This window comes from Setaria viridis, chromosome 8 (assembly GCF_005286985.2).
Source record: "Setaria viridis chromosome 8, Setaria_viridis_v4.0, whole genome shotgun sequence".
Classification (NCBI taxonomy): Eukaryota; Viridiplantae; Streptophyta; class Magnoliopsida; order Poales; family Poaceae; genus Setaria; species Setaria viridis.
The window spans coordinates 33,440,137-33,455,127 of NC_048270.2; the positions used below are offsets into that span (position 1 = coordinate 33,440,137).

General features: G+C 42.8%; 1 protein-coding gene and 1 long non-coding RNA gene across 2 annotated transcripts; both read left to right on the plus strand.

The window, feature by feature from the left end:
* Nucleotides 1–797: 797 nt before the first annotated feature.
* LOC117833739 (uncharacterized) lies at nt 798–4,904 on the plus strand. The gene is made up of 6 exons (XM_034713337.2): nt 798–1,094; nt 2,576–2,602; nt 2,709–2,831; nt 3,391–3,634; nt 4,033–4,553; nt 4,636–4,904. Coding segments are annotated over exons 1-6 (972 nt in total). The 5' UTR covers nt 798–1,038; the 3' UTR covers nt 4,637–4,904.
* A 5,202-nt stretch (nt 4,905–10,106) lies between these two features.
* LOC140223684 (uncharacterized) lies at nt 10,107–13,463 on the plus strand. The gene is made up of 3 exons (XR_011899081.1): nt 10,107–10,396; nt 10,536–12,225; nt 13,011–13,463. It is a non-coding gene; the product is annotated as an uncharacterized lncRNA (long non-coding RNA).
* The last annotated feature ends 1,528 nt before the right edge of the window (nt 13,464–14,991 follow it).

Below are 14,991 nucleotides of genomic sequence, written 5' to 3' on the forward strand. Positions count from 1 at the left end.
AGGAACATGGGTAAATCGAGGGTCCAAATGGTAAACCTGGATAGACATAATAAGTTAATAACTCTATAATAAGCAACTCGTGAAAATGAGAGCAAGTTGAACATTGGGATAAAAGATAGATTTAGTAAACTTATTTTATAAAGAAAAACACCTTGATGAATATAACCAAAAGTTTGAAAAATATTACTGAACAAATATCTAAGAAAAGAAAACATAGCATCTCTGTAGATGTGCTCGTGCTCTTTTTGCCTCGGTTGTAAAAAGTTTACACTAACGGATTCACGTAATACTATTCCACGATCCTACTTTATATAATAGATATTTGTGCCCGTGTTATGTTATACTAAGAGCCTGTTTAGCTCCACCCTATTAAAGTTTAACATCCGTCACATCGGATGTTTGGATGCTAATTAGAAGTATTAAATATAGACTAATTACAAAACTAATTGCACAGTTGGAGTGTAATTCGCAAGACGAATCTATTAAGCCTAATTAGTTCATGACTTGACAATGTGATGCTATAGTAACCATTTGCTAATGGTGGATTAATTAGGCTTAATAGATTCATCTCGCGAATTAGCATAGGGTTCTGCAATTAATTTTATAATTAGCTCATATTTAGTTTTTCTAATTAGCATCCGAACATCCGATGTGATACTGTTAAAGTTTAGCACCTCGTATCCAAACACTCCTAATAAATTAATAAAGTTAACAACAATGTAAAAAACTATGATTCTGGGGGCCTGCATGCATAACACCTCCTCTGTACCCGTGCCGGTGCTCTGCTCCGGTCTCGTCACTTCCACGCCGGTCTCCCGTCGTCTCGTCTGCTCCACTCCACTCCCCACCGCACTTTCCTCCCCCCGTGTTCTCTTCGCTCCCCTCGAGACCCCAAAAACACCGAAAGGGGGGAGTGTGGAAGGGAAGAAAAAGCGGCGGGGTTCAAGAACGCCGGGACCCTCCGGATTCCACCGCAATCCTCCCGCATTCCCACCTCTCCAATCTCCAGAGCGCGCCGATTCGGGGGCGGAGGCGGCGATGGGCTCCGGATCTTTGCTCAAGGTCCTCGCCAAGAACTTCGACGTCCTCGCAGGGTCAGTCGTGTCTGTCTGTCAGTGCTCTCTTATCCACCTCCCTCGATTTCTTTTGGGGTTCCAACTTTGGCGTTCCTAGTTCTACTCCTCTGTTCGTCCCTGGAACGGTTCCGGCAGCGGAGAGCGATGCAATGTATGTAGCGGCGTGAGGGTGGGTGATTCTTCGCTGTTCGGCATTGCTTGAAGCCTGGAATGCAAATGCTTCTTCGTTCGCTGTTCGTGAGATTTGCAGCGGGAGGTTGAATCGGTCGAAGCTTGAAATCAGCGCAATGGCGTAGTTTTCAGCCGGTGTCAGGTTTTGGGAAAAAAAAATCTTGCGTTTGAGAACAAAAGGAAGGAGTCCTTGGTATGGTTCAGTTTTGATCTCGTGCAACTGAATCGATTTCGTATTTCGGTGTATACTGATTCGCCGGAGCGCCGTTGTGTAGAAAATGCCTGCAATTTTTGTTTGTTGGAGAAATTGATTTTTTTTCTTTTGGAATTTATTGGTAAAAAGACTTGCTTTAGGGGGGTTCTGTGACGTTCTTGGTGTATTTATGGTTTGCAGCGTTCGTTTTCAAGTCTTTAGTTTCCCTCAGCCTACATCAGCACGTCTCTTTCTGTTGATCTGATTCACAGCTTTTCTGAATGCAAACCCTTGCTGGAACGAAAAGTTAGGATGTGAAATGTGATGCACGAGATAGCTTAGATCAGCTGTTCTGTCACTACTCACTATCTACTTTTCCCTTAGTGGCTCAGTCCTTTATAAAAGCGCTTGCTTTTAGATTTGTAGTTTTGCTAGTGCCTGTAATTGTAGGTTTGTTCGTCAATTCCACTTTCCTAATTATTTTTTATATATAAAAAATGTCCAGTCTTATCTTTTTGGCTGTTTCACATTCCTTTCCATGCAGCAAGTTAGGTCACATGGTGAAGAATGGCCCAGCACAATCTGGTGCTGTTTTCTTAATAGTTTAGTGGATCATGGGTTATGTCTTGTAGGGACTATGATGCGTTCGTTAAAGAAATTGGTGTTCGTTTTGGGACCAGGATTTATTAAATGTTAGTGTGAACCGACGTGTGTTGTACCAAGGTACACTGAGCTTCATTTATTCATGAAGCTAGTGCCACTGCCACATTCAGTATTGATGCTGTGATTCATGTTGCTCTGTTGGACCAGTTGGACCAGTACGCTTTGACGTTTCTTGTTGTTACTGTGCGGTAACATGCACACACTTATTTATGAAATGATTCACCTCATTTGTTGGAAACAAAACACGTACAATCTTGGTGGTGAATATGTTTCTTGCGAGTTATTCATTTGTTCTCCTGTTGCGCCTTAGTGGTGAATAAGCTTCCTGTTACTAACACAGGCAGGCTAGTGCCACTTTGGCCTTTTGTGAATTTACCACTCCTCTTTCTGGAAGTTCTTTCCTCTCACTCATATGCAATTTATGAATTGAAATGCATGCTTTAACTTCAGTCTGTCTTGTTTTTCTCTGCAGGCCCTTGGTTGCACTGGCTTATCCTTTGTAAGTTGCTCATAGCTTGTATTTTACATCAAGAAAATCAACTTTTGTCATAGTAGTTTGTGAATGCTAAAACACAAATGTAATTCAGTGTTATTACAACTTATAGGTATGCTTCAGTTAAGGCAATAGAAACCAAATCTCCCGTGGATGATCAACAATGGCTCACATATTGGGTGTTGTACTCATTAATAACACTGTTTGAACTCACATTTGCATCAATTATTCAGTGGTAAGTACTGTTGTGATTGTTATCTTGTTTTTTTTTGTGTCAGTTCACTATTCAGTGTGAAAGTTGGAGATCCAAGTAAGGCTTATTAGTTGTTGCTATATCTCAGGATTAGTGCATAAACAGGACATGTATATTAGCATTAAATCATTTACACTATGAAGTCCTTGTACATCTTACTCTGCTAATCCTTGAAGCTAGATTTTGGTGATTTGTTTGTAAAATTAAAGTACAGATGAATATCATAAACTTCACATATTTATTTTTAATTTTGAACCAAATAATAAGAACGGGCTAGTAATGCATCTTCAGTTCTTTGGTTTTCAAAGCATCCATGTTTTGTGATGGAAGTGGGAAGGTTTACCACGGCTGGTCAAGTTCTTGGATTTGGTGATTTAGTATTATATTTTGGTTTTCAAAGCATCCATGGAATTGTCATAGTTGCATGGGTTTTTGCATCTGATCTCAGAATTTTTGGTTTTAGCTTGCAAAAATGTACTAAAGTTCTTAATGGCACATTCCTCACTATATTCTATGTCTTTCCCATGCTTGATTTTGACAGGCTTCCTTTCTGGTCTTCAATGAAATTGATCTTTATTTGCTGGCTTGTCTTGCCATACTTCAATGGTGCAGCCTATGTGTACCAAAATTATGTGAGGCCTGCCTTCATAAAGAACCAGATGGTCAACATTTGGTATGTCCCTCAGAAAAAGGGCCTTTTTGGGAAATCTGATGACTTCCTCACAGCACTTGATAAGTTCGTTGAAGAAAATGGGACTGAAGCTTTGAAGAAACTGGCAAACAAGGTACATGCACCTTTTATATATGTATCCCCACTTTGTTCACTGCATATTATTGCAAAATCATTTAAATTTGACACAGTTGTGCATGCTCGTTCGTTCTGGTTGCAGTTGGTGATGATCATCATCAGCATCACTATGTTTTTGTTGACAGCATTTTGATGATGCTCTCCTTGTATTTAAGGCTAAAGTTTGATTGTTATTCTTAGTACTCAGCTAACTCATCAATACCAGTCATACTAGTTCAGCTCTACTAGTCAATGTATGTTTTTCCTTAAAGTTGAGCAGTCCCCTATTGATATGCATTGATTACTTTTGAGAAAACCAATCTGAGAATGCCCTTCCTTTGTTCCTAATGACAAGTTGGCTATAGTTGTTCTGATGTCTTGTGTTATGTATTGCAGGCTGGCAAGTCATTTAAACAATCTGGTAAATCTTCAAAAGAATCAAAACCAGCAAAGGAGTTGAAAGAATCAAAACCAGCAAAGGAGTTGAAAGAATCAAAAGCATCAAAGGATTCGAAAGAACCCAAGCCATCAAAAGATGCAAAGCAATCCAAGTCATCAAAGGATTCGAAGGAGCTGAAGCCATCAAAGGATTCAAAGTCACCCAAAGATTCCAAAGAACAGAAGAAGGCAGCACCGAAAGATCCAAAGAAAGCATCACTGAAGGATTCTAAAGAACTGAAGAAAGCACTAAAGGATTCGAAAGAACAGGAATCTCTGAAAGATCCAAAGGAATATACACCGAAGAAGCGGGTGACATTTGCTGAGGTGGAGCCTGAGAAGGAGCTCAAGGCCTCCAACAGTGACTGGCACCCATCCTCTGACTTCCACAGCATGTACCCTGAGCAAAACTCCTGGACTAGCAGCTTCATGATCTTCGAGGACGAAAACAGTTACTGGAACCGGGATCCTCTCGACTGGTAAGCACCGAACTCATCTTAACCATTGCATAAGTCCCAAAACTATCTATGTTCTCATCGTCGCGTTTCTTGTGAGGCTCAGATTGATGCATCAAGACAGGCATTTTTGAGGTCACCCTGTTCATCATCAGCTGAGGAAATGGAGCTCAATCTCGCCTTTGGTGACTTCCATCTGCCATTGGTGCTGACTTCCCGTCATGTAACATATTTGTCCGCCGTATACCAGTAGATTAGTGTAGAATTCTGCAATGTGGATGGATGGTGGTGGCGAACTGGATGCTGCTAAGTTTGAGGCTGTGAGACTTATTTAGTTAGGAGAATTGAGATGGTAGTGGTAGCAGTGTGTTCTAATTTTTCTGGTGTCTGGATGTGTTGCCTGCTGTCATTTGATGCATTTTCCAGTATCGACGAAATGCCCCAAAAATCTTACCATGCGAACAGATCCTTAAATCGTGTGATCTGGTAGTAATCAATGCCGTATTTGAACCACGAGATCTAGTTGAAATTTGAAAATTTCCAGCAAATTTTGCCAGCAAATTTTTTTAAATAAACAAGGTCTTTTAAAACAAACAAGGTCTTTTAAAGGTCATTTTCAGAAAAAAAAAACCACAAGAGTATTGGACCATAGAGTGATGGGCCGAAGGACCGAAGCCTCTTGTCTCCGGCCCAATACGCCATCTCTCAGCGGCCCACGGGTGTGGTGGAGGCTGCCTCTCCAGCTTCCAGGGAGGGAGTCTCCCCGGGCGGCCTCGGCGAGCAGCAGCGAGCACGAGGACGAGCGAGGCCTTGCCGGCGGCGCCAACTGGGAACACTATCCCTCCTTTGCCCCCAATCCACTCGCCTCCATCCCTCATCCGTCTCCCGCTGTCTCGAGGGGGACCGCCGTCGAGTCCCGGCCCGACGCAGGCGGCACACGGCAGGGGAGGGGGCAGGGCGCCCAAGCGGCGGCGGCGAGCAGAGGAAGCCCCAGGCAGGAAAGCAGGTAAGCACCCGAACCCTCCCTCTCTTAACGTGGAAATGCGTGTTTGATCCAGTTCAACGAAAATGTGAACGGAAAGAGTGATGCATTTATTTATTCGGTTGTAATGCAGATTGCAGAGATTAGTTGAAGGCTTGGAAAATGAAGAAGAAGAAGAAGGCGACAGTGGATTTGAGGTCTATGTGGGAAAGGGCTGGGAAGGTGCAGAAGACCGCTCCCACCTCGGCGCCGGCACCTCCGTCGAGTTTTGCTTCAGTGCCTGAGATTTTTCCTGCAGCAAGGGTTGGCTTTCCAGGGGCGGCATGAAGAAATTGAAGCCTCACTGCTGGAGGGGAATTTTCCGGAGCTCTTGAGATGGCTGGCAGAGCACTTGGAAGGGGCTGACAAGGCGGTCCTGCAGAATGCCTTGAATGATCCTCGAATTGTTTCTCCTAACACGCTGAAGGATCTGGTCAGTGCTTGTGCCAGGGAAACCACCAGGCGTGTCGTGCGGAACCTTGGCGAGGAGAATTTCGCGATACTTGCTTGGATGTTTAGTGATGCGTGGCGTGATGAGCACCTGGTGGTTTGCTTGCGGTATGTCGATAGGAAAGGAAGGGTGGTTGAGAGGTTGGTTGGCATTGTGAGTGTTGAGAATCCGGACGCTTCAACGGTTAAAGCTGTGATTGAGTCCTTACTCCGGGATCACTCTTGGAGCTGGTCTAGGGTCCGCAGGCAGGGGTATGATGGAGTAGGCAACATGAGGGCTCACCTGAAGGGTCTAAAGAAACTAATCACGGATGAGTCTCCTGCTGCTCACTATGTTCATTGCTTTGCCCAGGAACTGCAGTTGGCACTTGTTACTGTTCTTAAGGAGAATGATGCTTGTGCTGATTTCTTTGAGCAAATTGGATTTTTGGTGAGTGTTCTTGAAATTTCCTGCAGGAAGGCTCAAGTGCTTCAAGTAGCTGAAGCTCAACAAATTCTAGAAGGTTTGGATCCAGAGAAGGGCTTTAGTTCAAAGGATGATGCTGGTTATGGATTTCACTATAAAACTATCGTACAAATTTACACTGTATCCCACCATCCGAAGTGTTCTCATAATGGTTTGAGATGACTTTACTCAAGGCATTGAGGCTTTAAATGCTCGAAAGATATTGGCTTACTTCCATTCATTTGAGTTTGTTTTCATGACACGCTTGTTGTTGAATGTGATGGGATACACTTCTAACCTAAGCAGATGTTTGCGAATTTTTAGTGATGATTTTATTATGAATGGCATTGATTCCATTGGTTTGTCAAAGGTTCTGTTGTACAAATTGTGTGGGAATGATGGATGGGAAACATTTCTTAAAGAGGTAACTAGTTTTTGTGCGAAGCATGGCATCAAAGTCCCTAGCATGGATGATATTTATGAACCAGTTTTAAGATCAAAAGGGTCCTTCAGAAAAGTCAAGAATCTCCACCATTACCGTGTTGAAATTTTCACAAGTGTCTTTGATGGGCAATTTCAAGAGTATAATGGCAGGTTTGATAAGGTGAATACAGATTTTCTTCTTTGTGTGGCAGCACTTAATCCAGCTAAGTCATTTATCATTATGACAAGGATAAGTTACTTAAACTTGCTCGGTTTTATCCTAAAGACTGCTCAAGGAAAGATTTGTCAAATCTTCCCATCCATCTCGCACGCTTTATTGCTGATATGCCTAACAATGAAAGGTTTAGAGAAGTGAAAAGTTTTGTTGAGCTTTCAGTTATGCTTGTCGAAACAAGGAAGAGCCTCAAACATCCTATTGTTTACAAGCTTCTTAAATTTGTGCTAATTCTTCCCATAGCAACTGCTAGCATTGAGAGGGTATTTTCTGCAATGAATCTTGTTGAGAATAAGCTAAGAAATAGAGTGGGGGAGCAACTATTTTATGATTGCCTGATTACATTTATTGAGAGGGAGGTTTTCATGCAAGTTAAGGATGATGCCTTGATATCTTGCTTCCAAGCCATAGTAGGAGCGTAATGTCACAAGGAGCATCTGGATGTTGAGCTGAAGCTAATGGCTGGGTAAGTCAGTATGGGATGAGGTGCAAGGGGGAGGGAGCTGTTGTGAGTTTTAGTATGCTTGATGCCAAATCCTTAAAGCAATGGACCTGCTGCTTATTCTTCATGAGCCCTTGCTGTATCTTTAAGGGTGAAGTGCTGCTTTGCTGCATGAACCGCTATGGGCTGCTTGCTGATGATCAGAGCAAGCTGGACTACATCATTGCCCTTTCTGCGGAGAGCTACCTGGCAAGGCATCTTTTGCTCTTGTATTAAATGCAAGGTATGCCCGACTCTGTCCACAATACTCTGAAGTTTTTGTGGTGATCGACACCTTAGTCACATTTATCTTAGTCACATTTATCTCTTGATGTTTTCTGTTGTAGAGACAGCGTGTTTCTGTCCTAATCCTTTACGATGTTACTCCCTGTCTTGGTCAGTAGTTTCGTAGTCAATTGTTTATTTCTGGTTTGTTATCGTTGTAGTTGCACAATAAATTATCTCTAGCATAGCAAGGTTAGTGTTTGCGGTTACTGTTAGCACATTGGCCCTTCTGGGCTGGCCATTGGCTAAGTGTGCATGTGCTTTTAACACATCCCTTTTGTACACTTCGTATCCATGTGAGTTCATATTATCTCCATTTGATGAGTGTTGAACTGTGAATCTATTACTCTAGTTGATGTCAGACAATGTTCTACGGGAAAATATTTATGCTACAAGCATCATCAGATGCCTCTCCCTTGGAAGGTTTTTCCTTCTTGCCTTTTCATGTATGCAAGTACCTTGTGGTTTAGGGGTCTAGGATCATGTTGTTTAAACTTTAAACACACTGGTTTGTACACTCCATGCTGGATGATTATAAAACACACCTGTATTTTGTTCGATTGAACGAGTAGTCAAATGGACAGACGATGAAACGCCTAGAATTATCTCATGATGATCTCCTGAAAAATTAGCGACGTAACAACGTCTTCTTATGCCCAGCTTCAATACCTGCTTGGAGGATTAACCCACTGATACCATAATGCCGAAATGAGGACAAATTAAAAAAAAGGGATAATTAGTTGCCTGAAGGCTAAAGTTTGATGGTTATTCTTAGTACACTCAGCTAACTCATTGATATCTGTCACACTAGTTCAGCTCTACTAGTCAATCTATGCTTTTTCTTAAATTTGTGTAGTTCCTGTGGACTGTGCATTGATTACTTTTGGGAAAACTAAGCTGAGAATGCCCTTCTTTTGTTCCAAATGATAACCTGGCTGTCGCCGTTCTGATGTCTTGTGTTATGTTTGCAGGCTGGCAAGTCATTTAAAGTCTGGTAAATTGTCAAAAGATTCGGAAGAATCAAAACCAGCAAAGCACTCTAAAGAACCAAAATCATCAACGGATTTGAAAGAACCCACGCCATCAAAAGATTCAAAGAAGTCGGAGCCATCAAAGGATCCGAAGTCACCCAAGTATTCCGAAGAACAGAAGAAGGCAGCACCAAAAGACCCGAGGAAAGTGTCACTGAATGATTCTAAAGAACTGAAGAAAGCACTGAAAGATTCAAAAAAACAGGAATCACTGAAAGATCCAAGGGTGAGCATTCGCTGAGGTGGAGCCTGAGAAGAAACTCAAGGCCTCCAACAGTGACTGGCACCCATCCTCAGACTTCCACAGCACGAACTCTGGCAGAACTCTTGGAGTAGCAGCTTCATGATCTTCGAGGATGAAAATAGTTACTGAAACCGGGACCCTCTCGACTGGTAAACCACTAAACCTTGAACTCTTAAGCATTCTACAAGTCCCAAATTGCCCATGTTCTGATCATAACGTTTCTTGTGAGGTTCAGATCAGTGCGGAAGCGGGCATTTTTTTTGTTTCATCAGGAGACACAAGGGGCTGGCAGTTTCGTCTTCAGCCTAAAGAAACGGAGCTCACTCTTTTGCTTTGGCAGACTTCCATCTGCCGTTTGCGCTGACTTCCTGCCATGTGTCATATCTGTCCGACATATACCAGTAGATAAGTAGTGTAGAATTCTGCAATGTGGATGGTGGTAATTAACTGGGATGATGCTGCGTTTGAGTTTTTGAGGTGGTGAATCTTATTTAGGTGGGAGAATTGAGATGGTACTACTACTAGTAGCAGAGTGTTCTAATCTTATCTGGTGTCTGCACTAAAGAAAAAACAAAACTTATCTGGTGTCTGGATGTGTTGCCTGCTGCTATATGATGCATTTTCCTGTGTCTACAAAGTGGCCCAAAAGTCTCAGCGAGCTGAACAGATCCCTAAACCACAAAGCCATATTCGAACCACAAAATCTCCTTTTAAATTATCATAAGAATCTTGCAAAATTTCTAATTTTATTCCAAAAGAAGAAACAGCTTAGTTTTTGTACTGTGGGAAAATACTTGCAATTTTTTTTGGCGAATGGAAATATTTGCATTGTGAATGAACCTCAAATATGGATTGTCTTTTTTTTTCATTTTCCCAGCGTGGTGGGTGCTAGCGTATTGGGCTATAAAGCTACTGGGCCATAATATTCAGAAAAAAATTAGAGTATTGGACCATATATAGTCAGTGGGCTGAATCCTCTTCTCCTCGGCCCAAAACAGGATCTCTCCGTTGGTGGAGAGGCTGGCTCGACCGCTCGAGCTCCTCCCAGTCCGCAGGGAAGCCTCGGCGAGCAGAGCCACTCCGCCGCCGGCGACTCAGAACCCTAACCCCCCATTCCCCAATCCACCCGCCTCCCTCCCTCATCCGTCGGCGGGTCGTCGGCGGAGTGCCGGCCCGACGCAGCCGGCCTACGGCAGGGGCAAGAAGCTCAAGCGGCGGCGGCGAGCAGGGCAAGCACCACTCGGTAAAGCAGGTCAGTACCAAACACCCGAACCCTCCCTCTCTCGACTTGAAAATGCGCGTTCGATTCAGTTCGACAGAAATGCGAATGCCCGATCCGGTGGTGAATGGAAAGAGTGACGCATTTTATTTATTTATTTGGTTGAATGCAGAGATCAGTTGAAGGCTTGGGAAATGAAGAAGAAGAAGGCGACAGTGGATTTAAAGTCTCTGTGGGAAAGGACTGGGAAGGTGCAGAAGACCGCTCCCACCCCAGTGCCGGCAGGCCCGGCACCTCCGTCAAGTTTGCTTGGGTGCCTGAGGTTTTTCCTGCAGCAAGGGCTGGCTTTCCAGGGATGGCATGAAGAAATTGAAGCCTCTCTGAACGAAGGAGGAAATTTGCCTGAGCTCTTGAAATGGCTGGCAGAAAATATGGAAGGAGCTGACAAGGCGGTTCTGCAGAATGCTATGAACGATCCTCTAATGACTTCTCCGGAAATGCTGAAAGGTCTCGTCAGTGCTTGTGCTAGAGAAACCACTAGGTGTGTCGTGCGAGACCTTGGTGGTGAAAACTTTGCAATACTTGCTTGCTTATTTGGTGATGCTTGCCAGAAGGAGCAGTTGGCTGTTTGTTTGCGGTACTGTAACCCACCATCCGAAGTGTTCTCATCATGGTCGGAAAAGATCATACTCAAGGTGTCGAGGCTGGAAATGCTCGAACGATATCGGTATACATTGAGTCATTTGAGTTTGTTTTCATGACACATTTCTTGATGAAGGTGCTTGGAATAACTTTTACCTTAAGCAGATCTTTGCAGATGAGAGATCGGTTTATGGTTAATGGCATTCATCTCATTGATACCTCAAAGGAACTTTTGGGGCAATTGCGGGTTGCGGGGGGATGACCAATGGGAAACATTTCTAAAAGATGTCACTAGTTTTAGTGTGAAGCATGACATCAAAGTCCCTAGCATGGATGATATTTATGAGCCAGTTTTAAGATCAAAGAGGTGCTTCAGAAAAGTCAAGAACCTCCACCGTTACCATGTTGAAATTTTCACAAGTGTCGTTGATAGGCAACTTAAAGAGTTAAATGACAGGTTTGATGAGGTAAACACAGATTTTCTTCTTGGCATGGCATCAATTGATCCAGCTAATTCATTTTATCCTTATGACAAGGATAAGTTACTTAAACTTGCTCAGTTTTATCCCAAAGACTTCTCAAGGAAATATTTGTCAAATCTTCCCATCCATCTCACACGCTTTTTTGCTGATATGCGTGAGGATGAAAGGTTTAGAGAAGTGAAAAGTTTTGTTGAGCTCTCAGTTATGCTTGTTGAAACAAGGAAGAGCCTCAAACATCCCATTGTTTACAAGCTTCTTAAATTGGTGCTAGTTCTTCCCATAGCAACTGCTAGTTTTGAGAGGGTATTTTATGCAGTGGATCTTGTTATGAATAAACTAAGAAATAGAGTGGGGGAGCAATTATTGTACGATTGCCTGGTTACATTCATTGAGAGGGAGGTTTGCATGCAAGTCAAGGATGAGGCCTTGATATCTTATTTCCAAGCCATAGTAGGAGCATAAAGGCACAAGGAGCATGTGGATGTTAAGCTGAAGTTAATGGCTGAGTAATTCAGTATGGACTAAGGTGCAAGAGCGAGGGAACTGTTGTGGCTTTTAGCCAAATCCATAAAGCAAGGGATCTGCTGCTTGCCTGCTTACTCTTGATGAGAAGAACCCTTGCCATATCTTTAAGGGTTAAGTGCTGCTTTGCTGCGTGAACTGCGATGGGCTCCTTTGCTGATGAGCAGAGCAAGCTAGACTGCATCATTGCTCTTCTGCAGAGTGCTTCCTGGCAAGGTATGCCTAACACTGTCCACAATACTCTGAAGTTCTTGTGGTGATCCATACCTTAGTCACATTTGTGATTATCTCTTAATCCTTTACAATGTTACTCTCTGTCTTGATCTAGTCAAATGTTTATTTCTGGTTTGTTATTGTTGTAGCTGCACAATAAATGATCTCTAGCAGTTGTTGCCTTGTTGGTTAGTATAAGTGGTTAGCATATTGGCCCTTCTGGGCTGGCCATTGGCTAAGTGTGCTTTTGCTTTTCAGCCGGCCTTTTTTACACTTTGTATCCATGTTAGTTCATAATGTCTCCATTTGGTGAGTGTTGAACTCTATTACTCTAGTTGATGTTGGATGACGTTCCACCGGAACAATCTTTTATGCTAAAAGCAACCTTCAGATGCCTCTTCCTTGGGGCGTTTTTCTTTCTTGTCTTGTCATGTGTCCAAGTTCCTTGTGGTTTAGGGGGTGTAGGATCACATTTTTTTAACTTTAAACACACTGGTCTGTACAGTCCAAACTGGATGATTATCAAACAAGTAAATTTTGTTAGATTGAACTGAAGAGTCAAGTTGGCTGATGATGAAACACCTACAATATCTCATGATGGTCTCCTGAAAACTTAGTGATGCAACAATGTTTCCTGATGCTCACCTCCAATAATGTCTGTTTGGAAGATTAACCCGCTGATACCATAATGCAGACATGATGTTACTCTTGGTGGTTCTTTAATCATTTACATGTCAAGTCGGTATCTTTTGTGAACATTGATTGTTAACTTTTGGATCACTGTGCAGGGTTGACAGGTAAATTGTCAACATCCCTTTGTTTATGGTGAGGGTTGAGTCTGAGAAGCACATTGACGATTGACCTGTTATTGACAAGCCCATTCGGTGGCGGTCCCCCTGGTAGGGTGAGAAACCAGAAGAACTGAAGAAGTCAAGTGGGTCGGTGGTGAGGAAGAAGACGAGGAATGCGAAGATAAAAGAACCTAGTTGTTTAACGCTACATAATCGTCTTAAGATGTTAATAATGTGAGTGGCATGTGTAGCCCAGCCCGAGTGCACGGCCTGTGTTGGGTTTCAGATTTTAGCAGGCTGTCCTGTAGATGGTGGCTTTGTTTATTTCGCACTGTTGTAAGTAGCTCCAGTTATGATATGTTTGAAGACGTCTAATGTCTTGGAACTTTGGAAGTAGGAATATAGTTGCACTATACTGTATAGTTCTTTTTTCAGTAGAAGCCTATTGCATTATATCACGTTAAAAGAGGTGAAATAGCTTGGCTTCTTGCTATCTGCTCGAAAGGATAAAAAATCATTTTTTCCCCCATCTTACTGCTGCTATTACCAGGTTGCCTTCACGGTCACATGATGGGTGCAATGTCAATGCTCTTCTCGACTTTATACTGTGCTCTGATGCTGAACTAACAAGGGGAACATTCTGATCAATTATTGATGTTCTATCAGCCTATCCAGTACCAGTCTGCTGTAAAAAGCAAAAACAAAATTACCTGTCGCATATGTTGAATTATCGTGAAGATCACGGCTGAGTGCATCTTCAGATGTAGAGAGGCTGGAACAATATGTCATTCCAAGAGCACGAGAAAGGCCACCACCCAGCTGGCCACAATTTGCCAAGTTGCCGCAGCAGTTGCTGCCGAAGAGGCATCGTTTTCCAACAGGGGAAATTCGGTGAGCCGGCTTGGTGTGATCCTCATGACATGGACAGCCTCCTCTCTTCACAATCGTCCATTACCTCCTCCTTTTCCACTTCATCTTTTTTGAATTGAGACAAGACAAGTGAGATTGTACCTCTCACAGAACTCACGTCAACGTCGGTGCCAGCCGTTTTTTTTTTCTTTTGGCGCGAACTAACCGCAATTGAGAAATGTTTGTCTTTTGCGGGCTGTCAAAAAGAAAAATAAGGTAAGAGGAGAAGGGTTTGTCCTGCTCTCCACCTAGTGCCATGCAACAGCCACACAAAACCTCCCCTGCAAAAGTGTGGGATGGTTTAAGAAGCTTTGCCTTTTGTTAAGATCAACTACAAGTTTTTTTGAGGTTTTGTAGGATTCAGTTGAAGGATTTGGTGATCAAGGAATGATTGTGTTGCAACCACCATCAACTAATAAAGGGCTATCAATGATATCAAAGGGGTAGGCAATGGACCTGTAGCCTGTAGGCTCCTAAAAGATATCTGAATGGATATACAATAGGCTGGCATGTCTCAAGGATGTGTAGAGGGCAATAGCGCAATATGTTAGGCTATGGGATGAATAAGATACTAAGAGAAAGGGCAAGAATGTCTCGTTAAGGGGAGACCACGGGGCCCTTTGGGTTACAAATTGTCAAATATTTAACGACCAATAATTTCCTAGGAATGTTGGATGGACATAAACAGAAAGAAACTTAGAAACAAGGAATAACAGATTTGGAATGGTATCCAGGAGTAATTCTCACATGTGTGGAGAAGGCTGGAGAAATTGGAGTGTAGCTTCGATGAGGGGGAAAAAATGCACATCTTGATCCATGTTTATATGCAACCTTAGTCTAGCAGTTGGGAGAACAGGTAATTCAAAATAACTGGAGTGATGATAAAGGCACTCAACTGTCCATGTACACACCACAGAGTTGCAATCTATGAAGAAAAGTTTTTTTTTTTAAAAAAAAGGCCGAAGAACTGCAAAAGCATAAGGGGCACCTGAATGCCACAGCTGCACCATATAGCACTTTACCAGTTTAGATGCAATGAGCACTCAGTTATGGACCACAAGGGAACTAA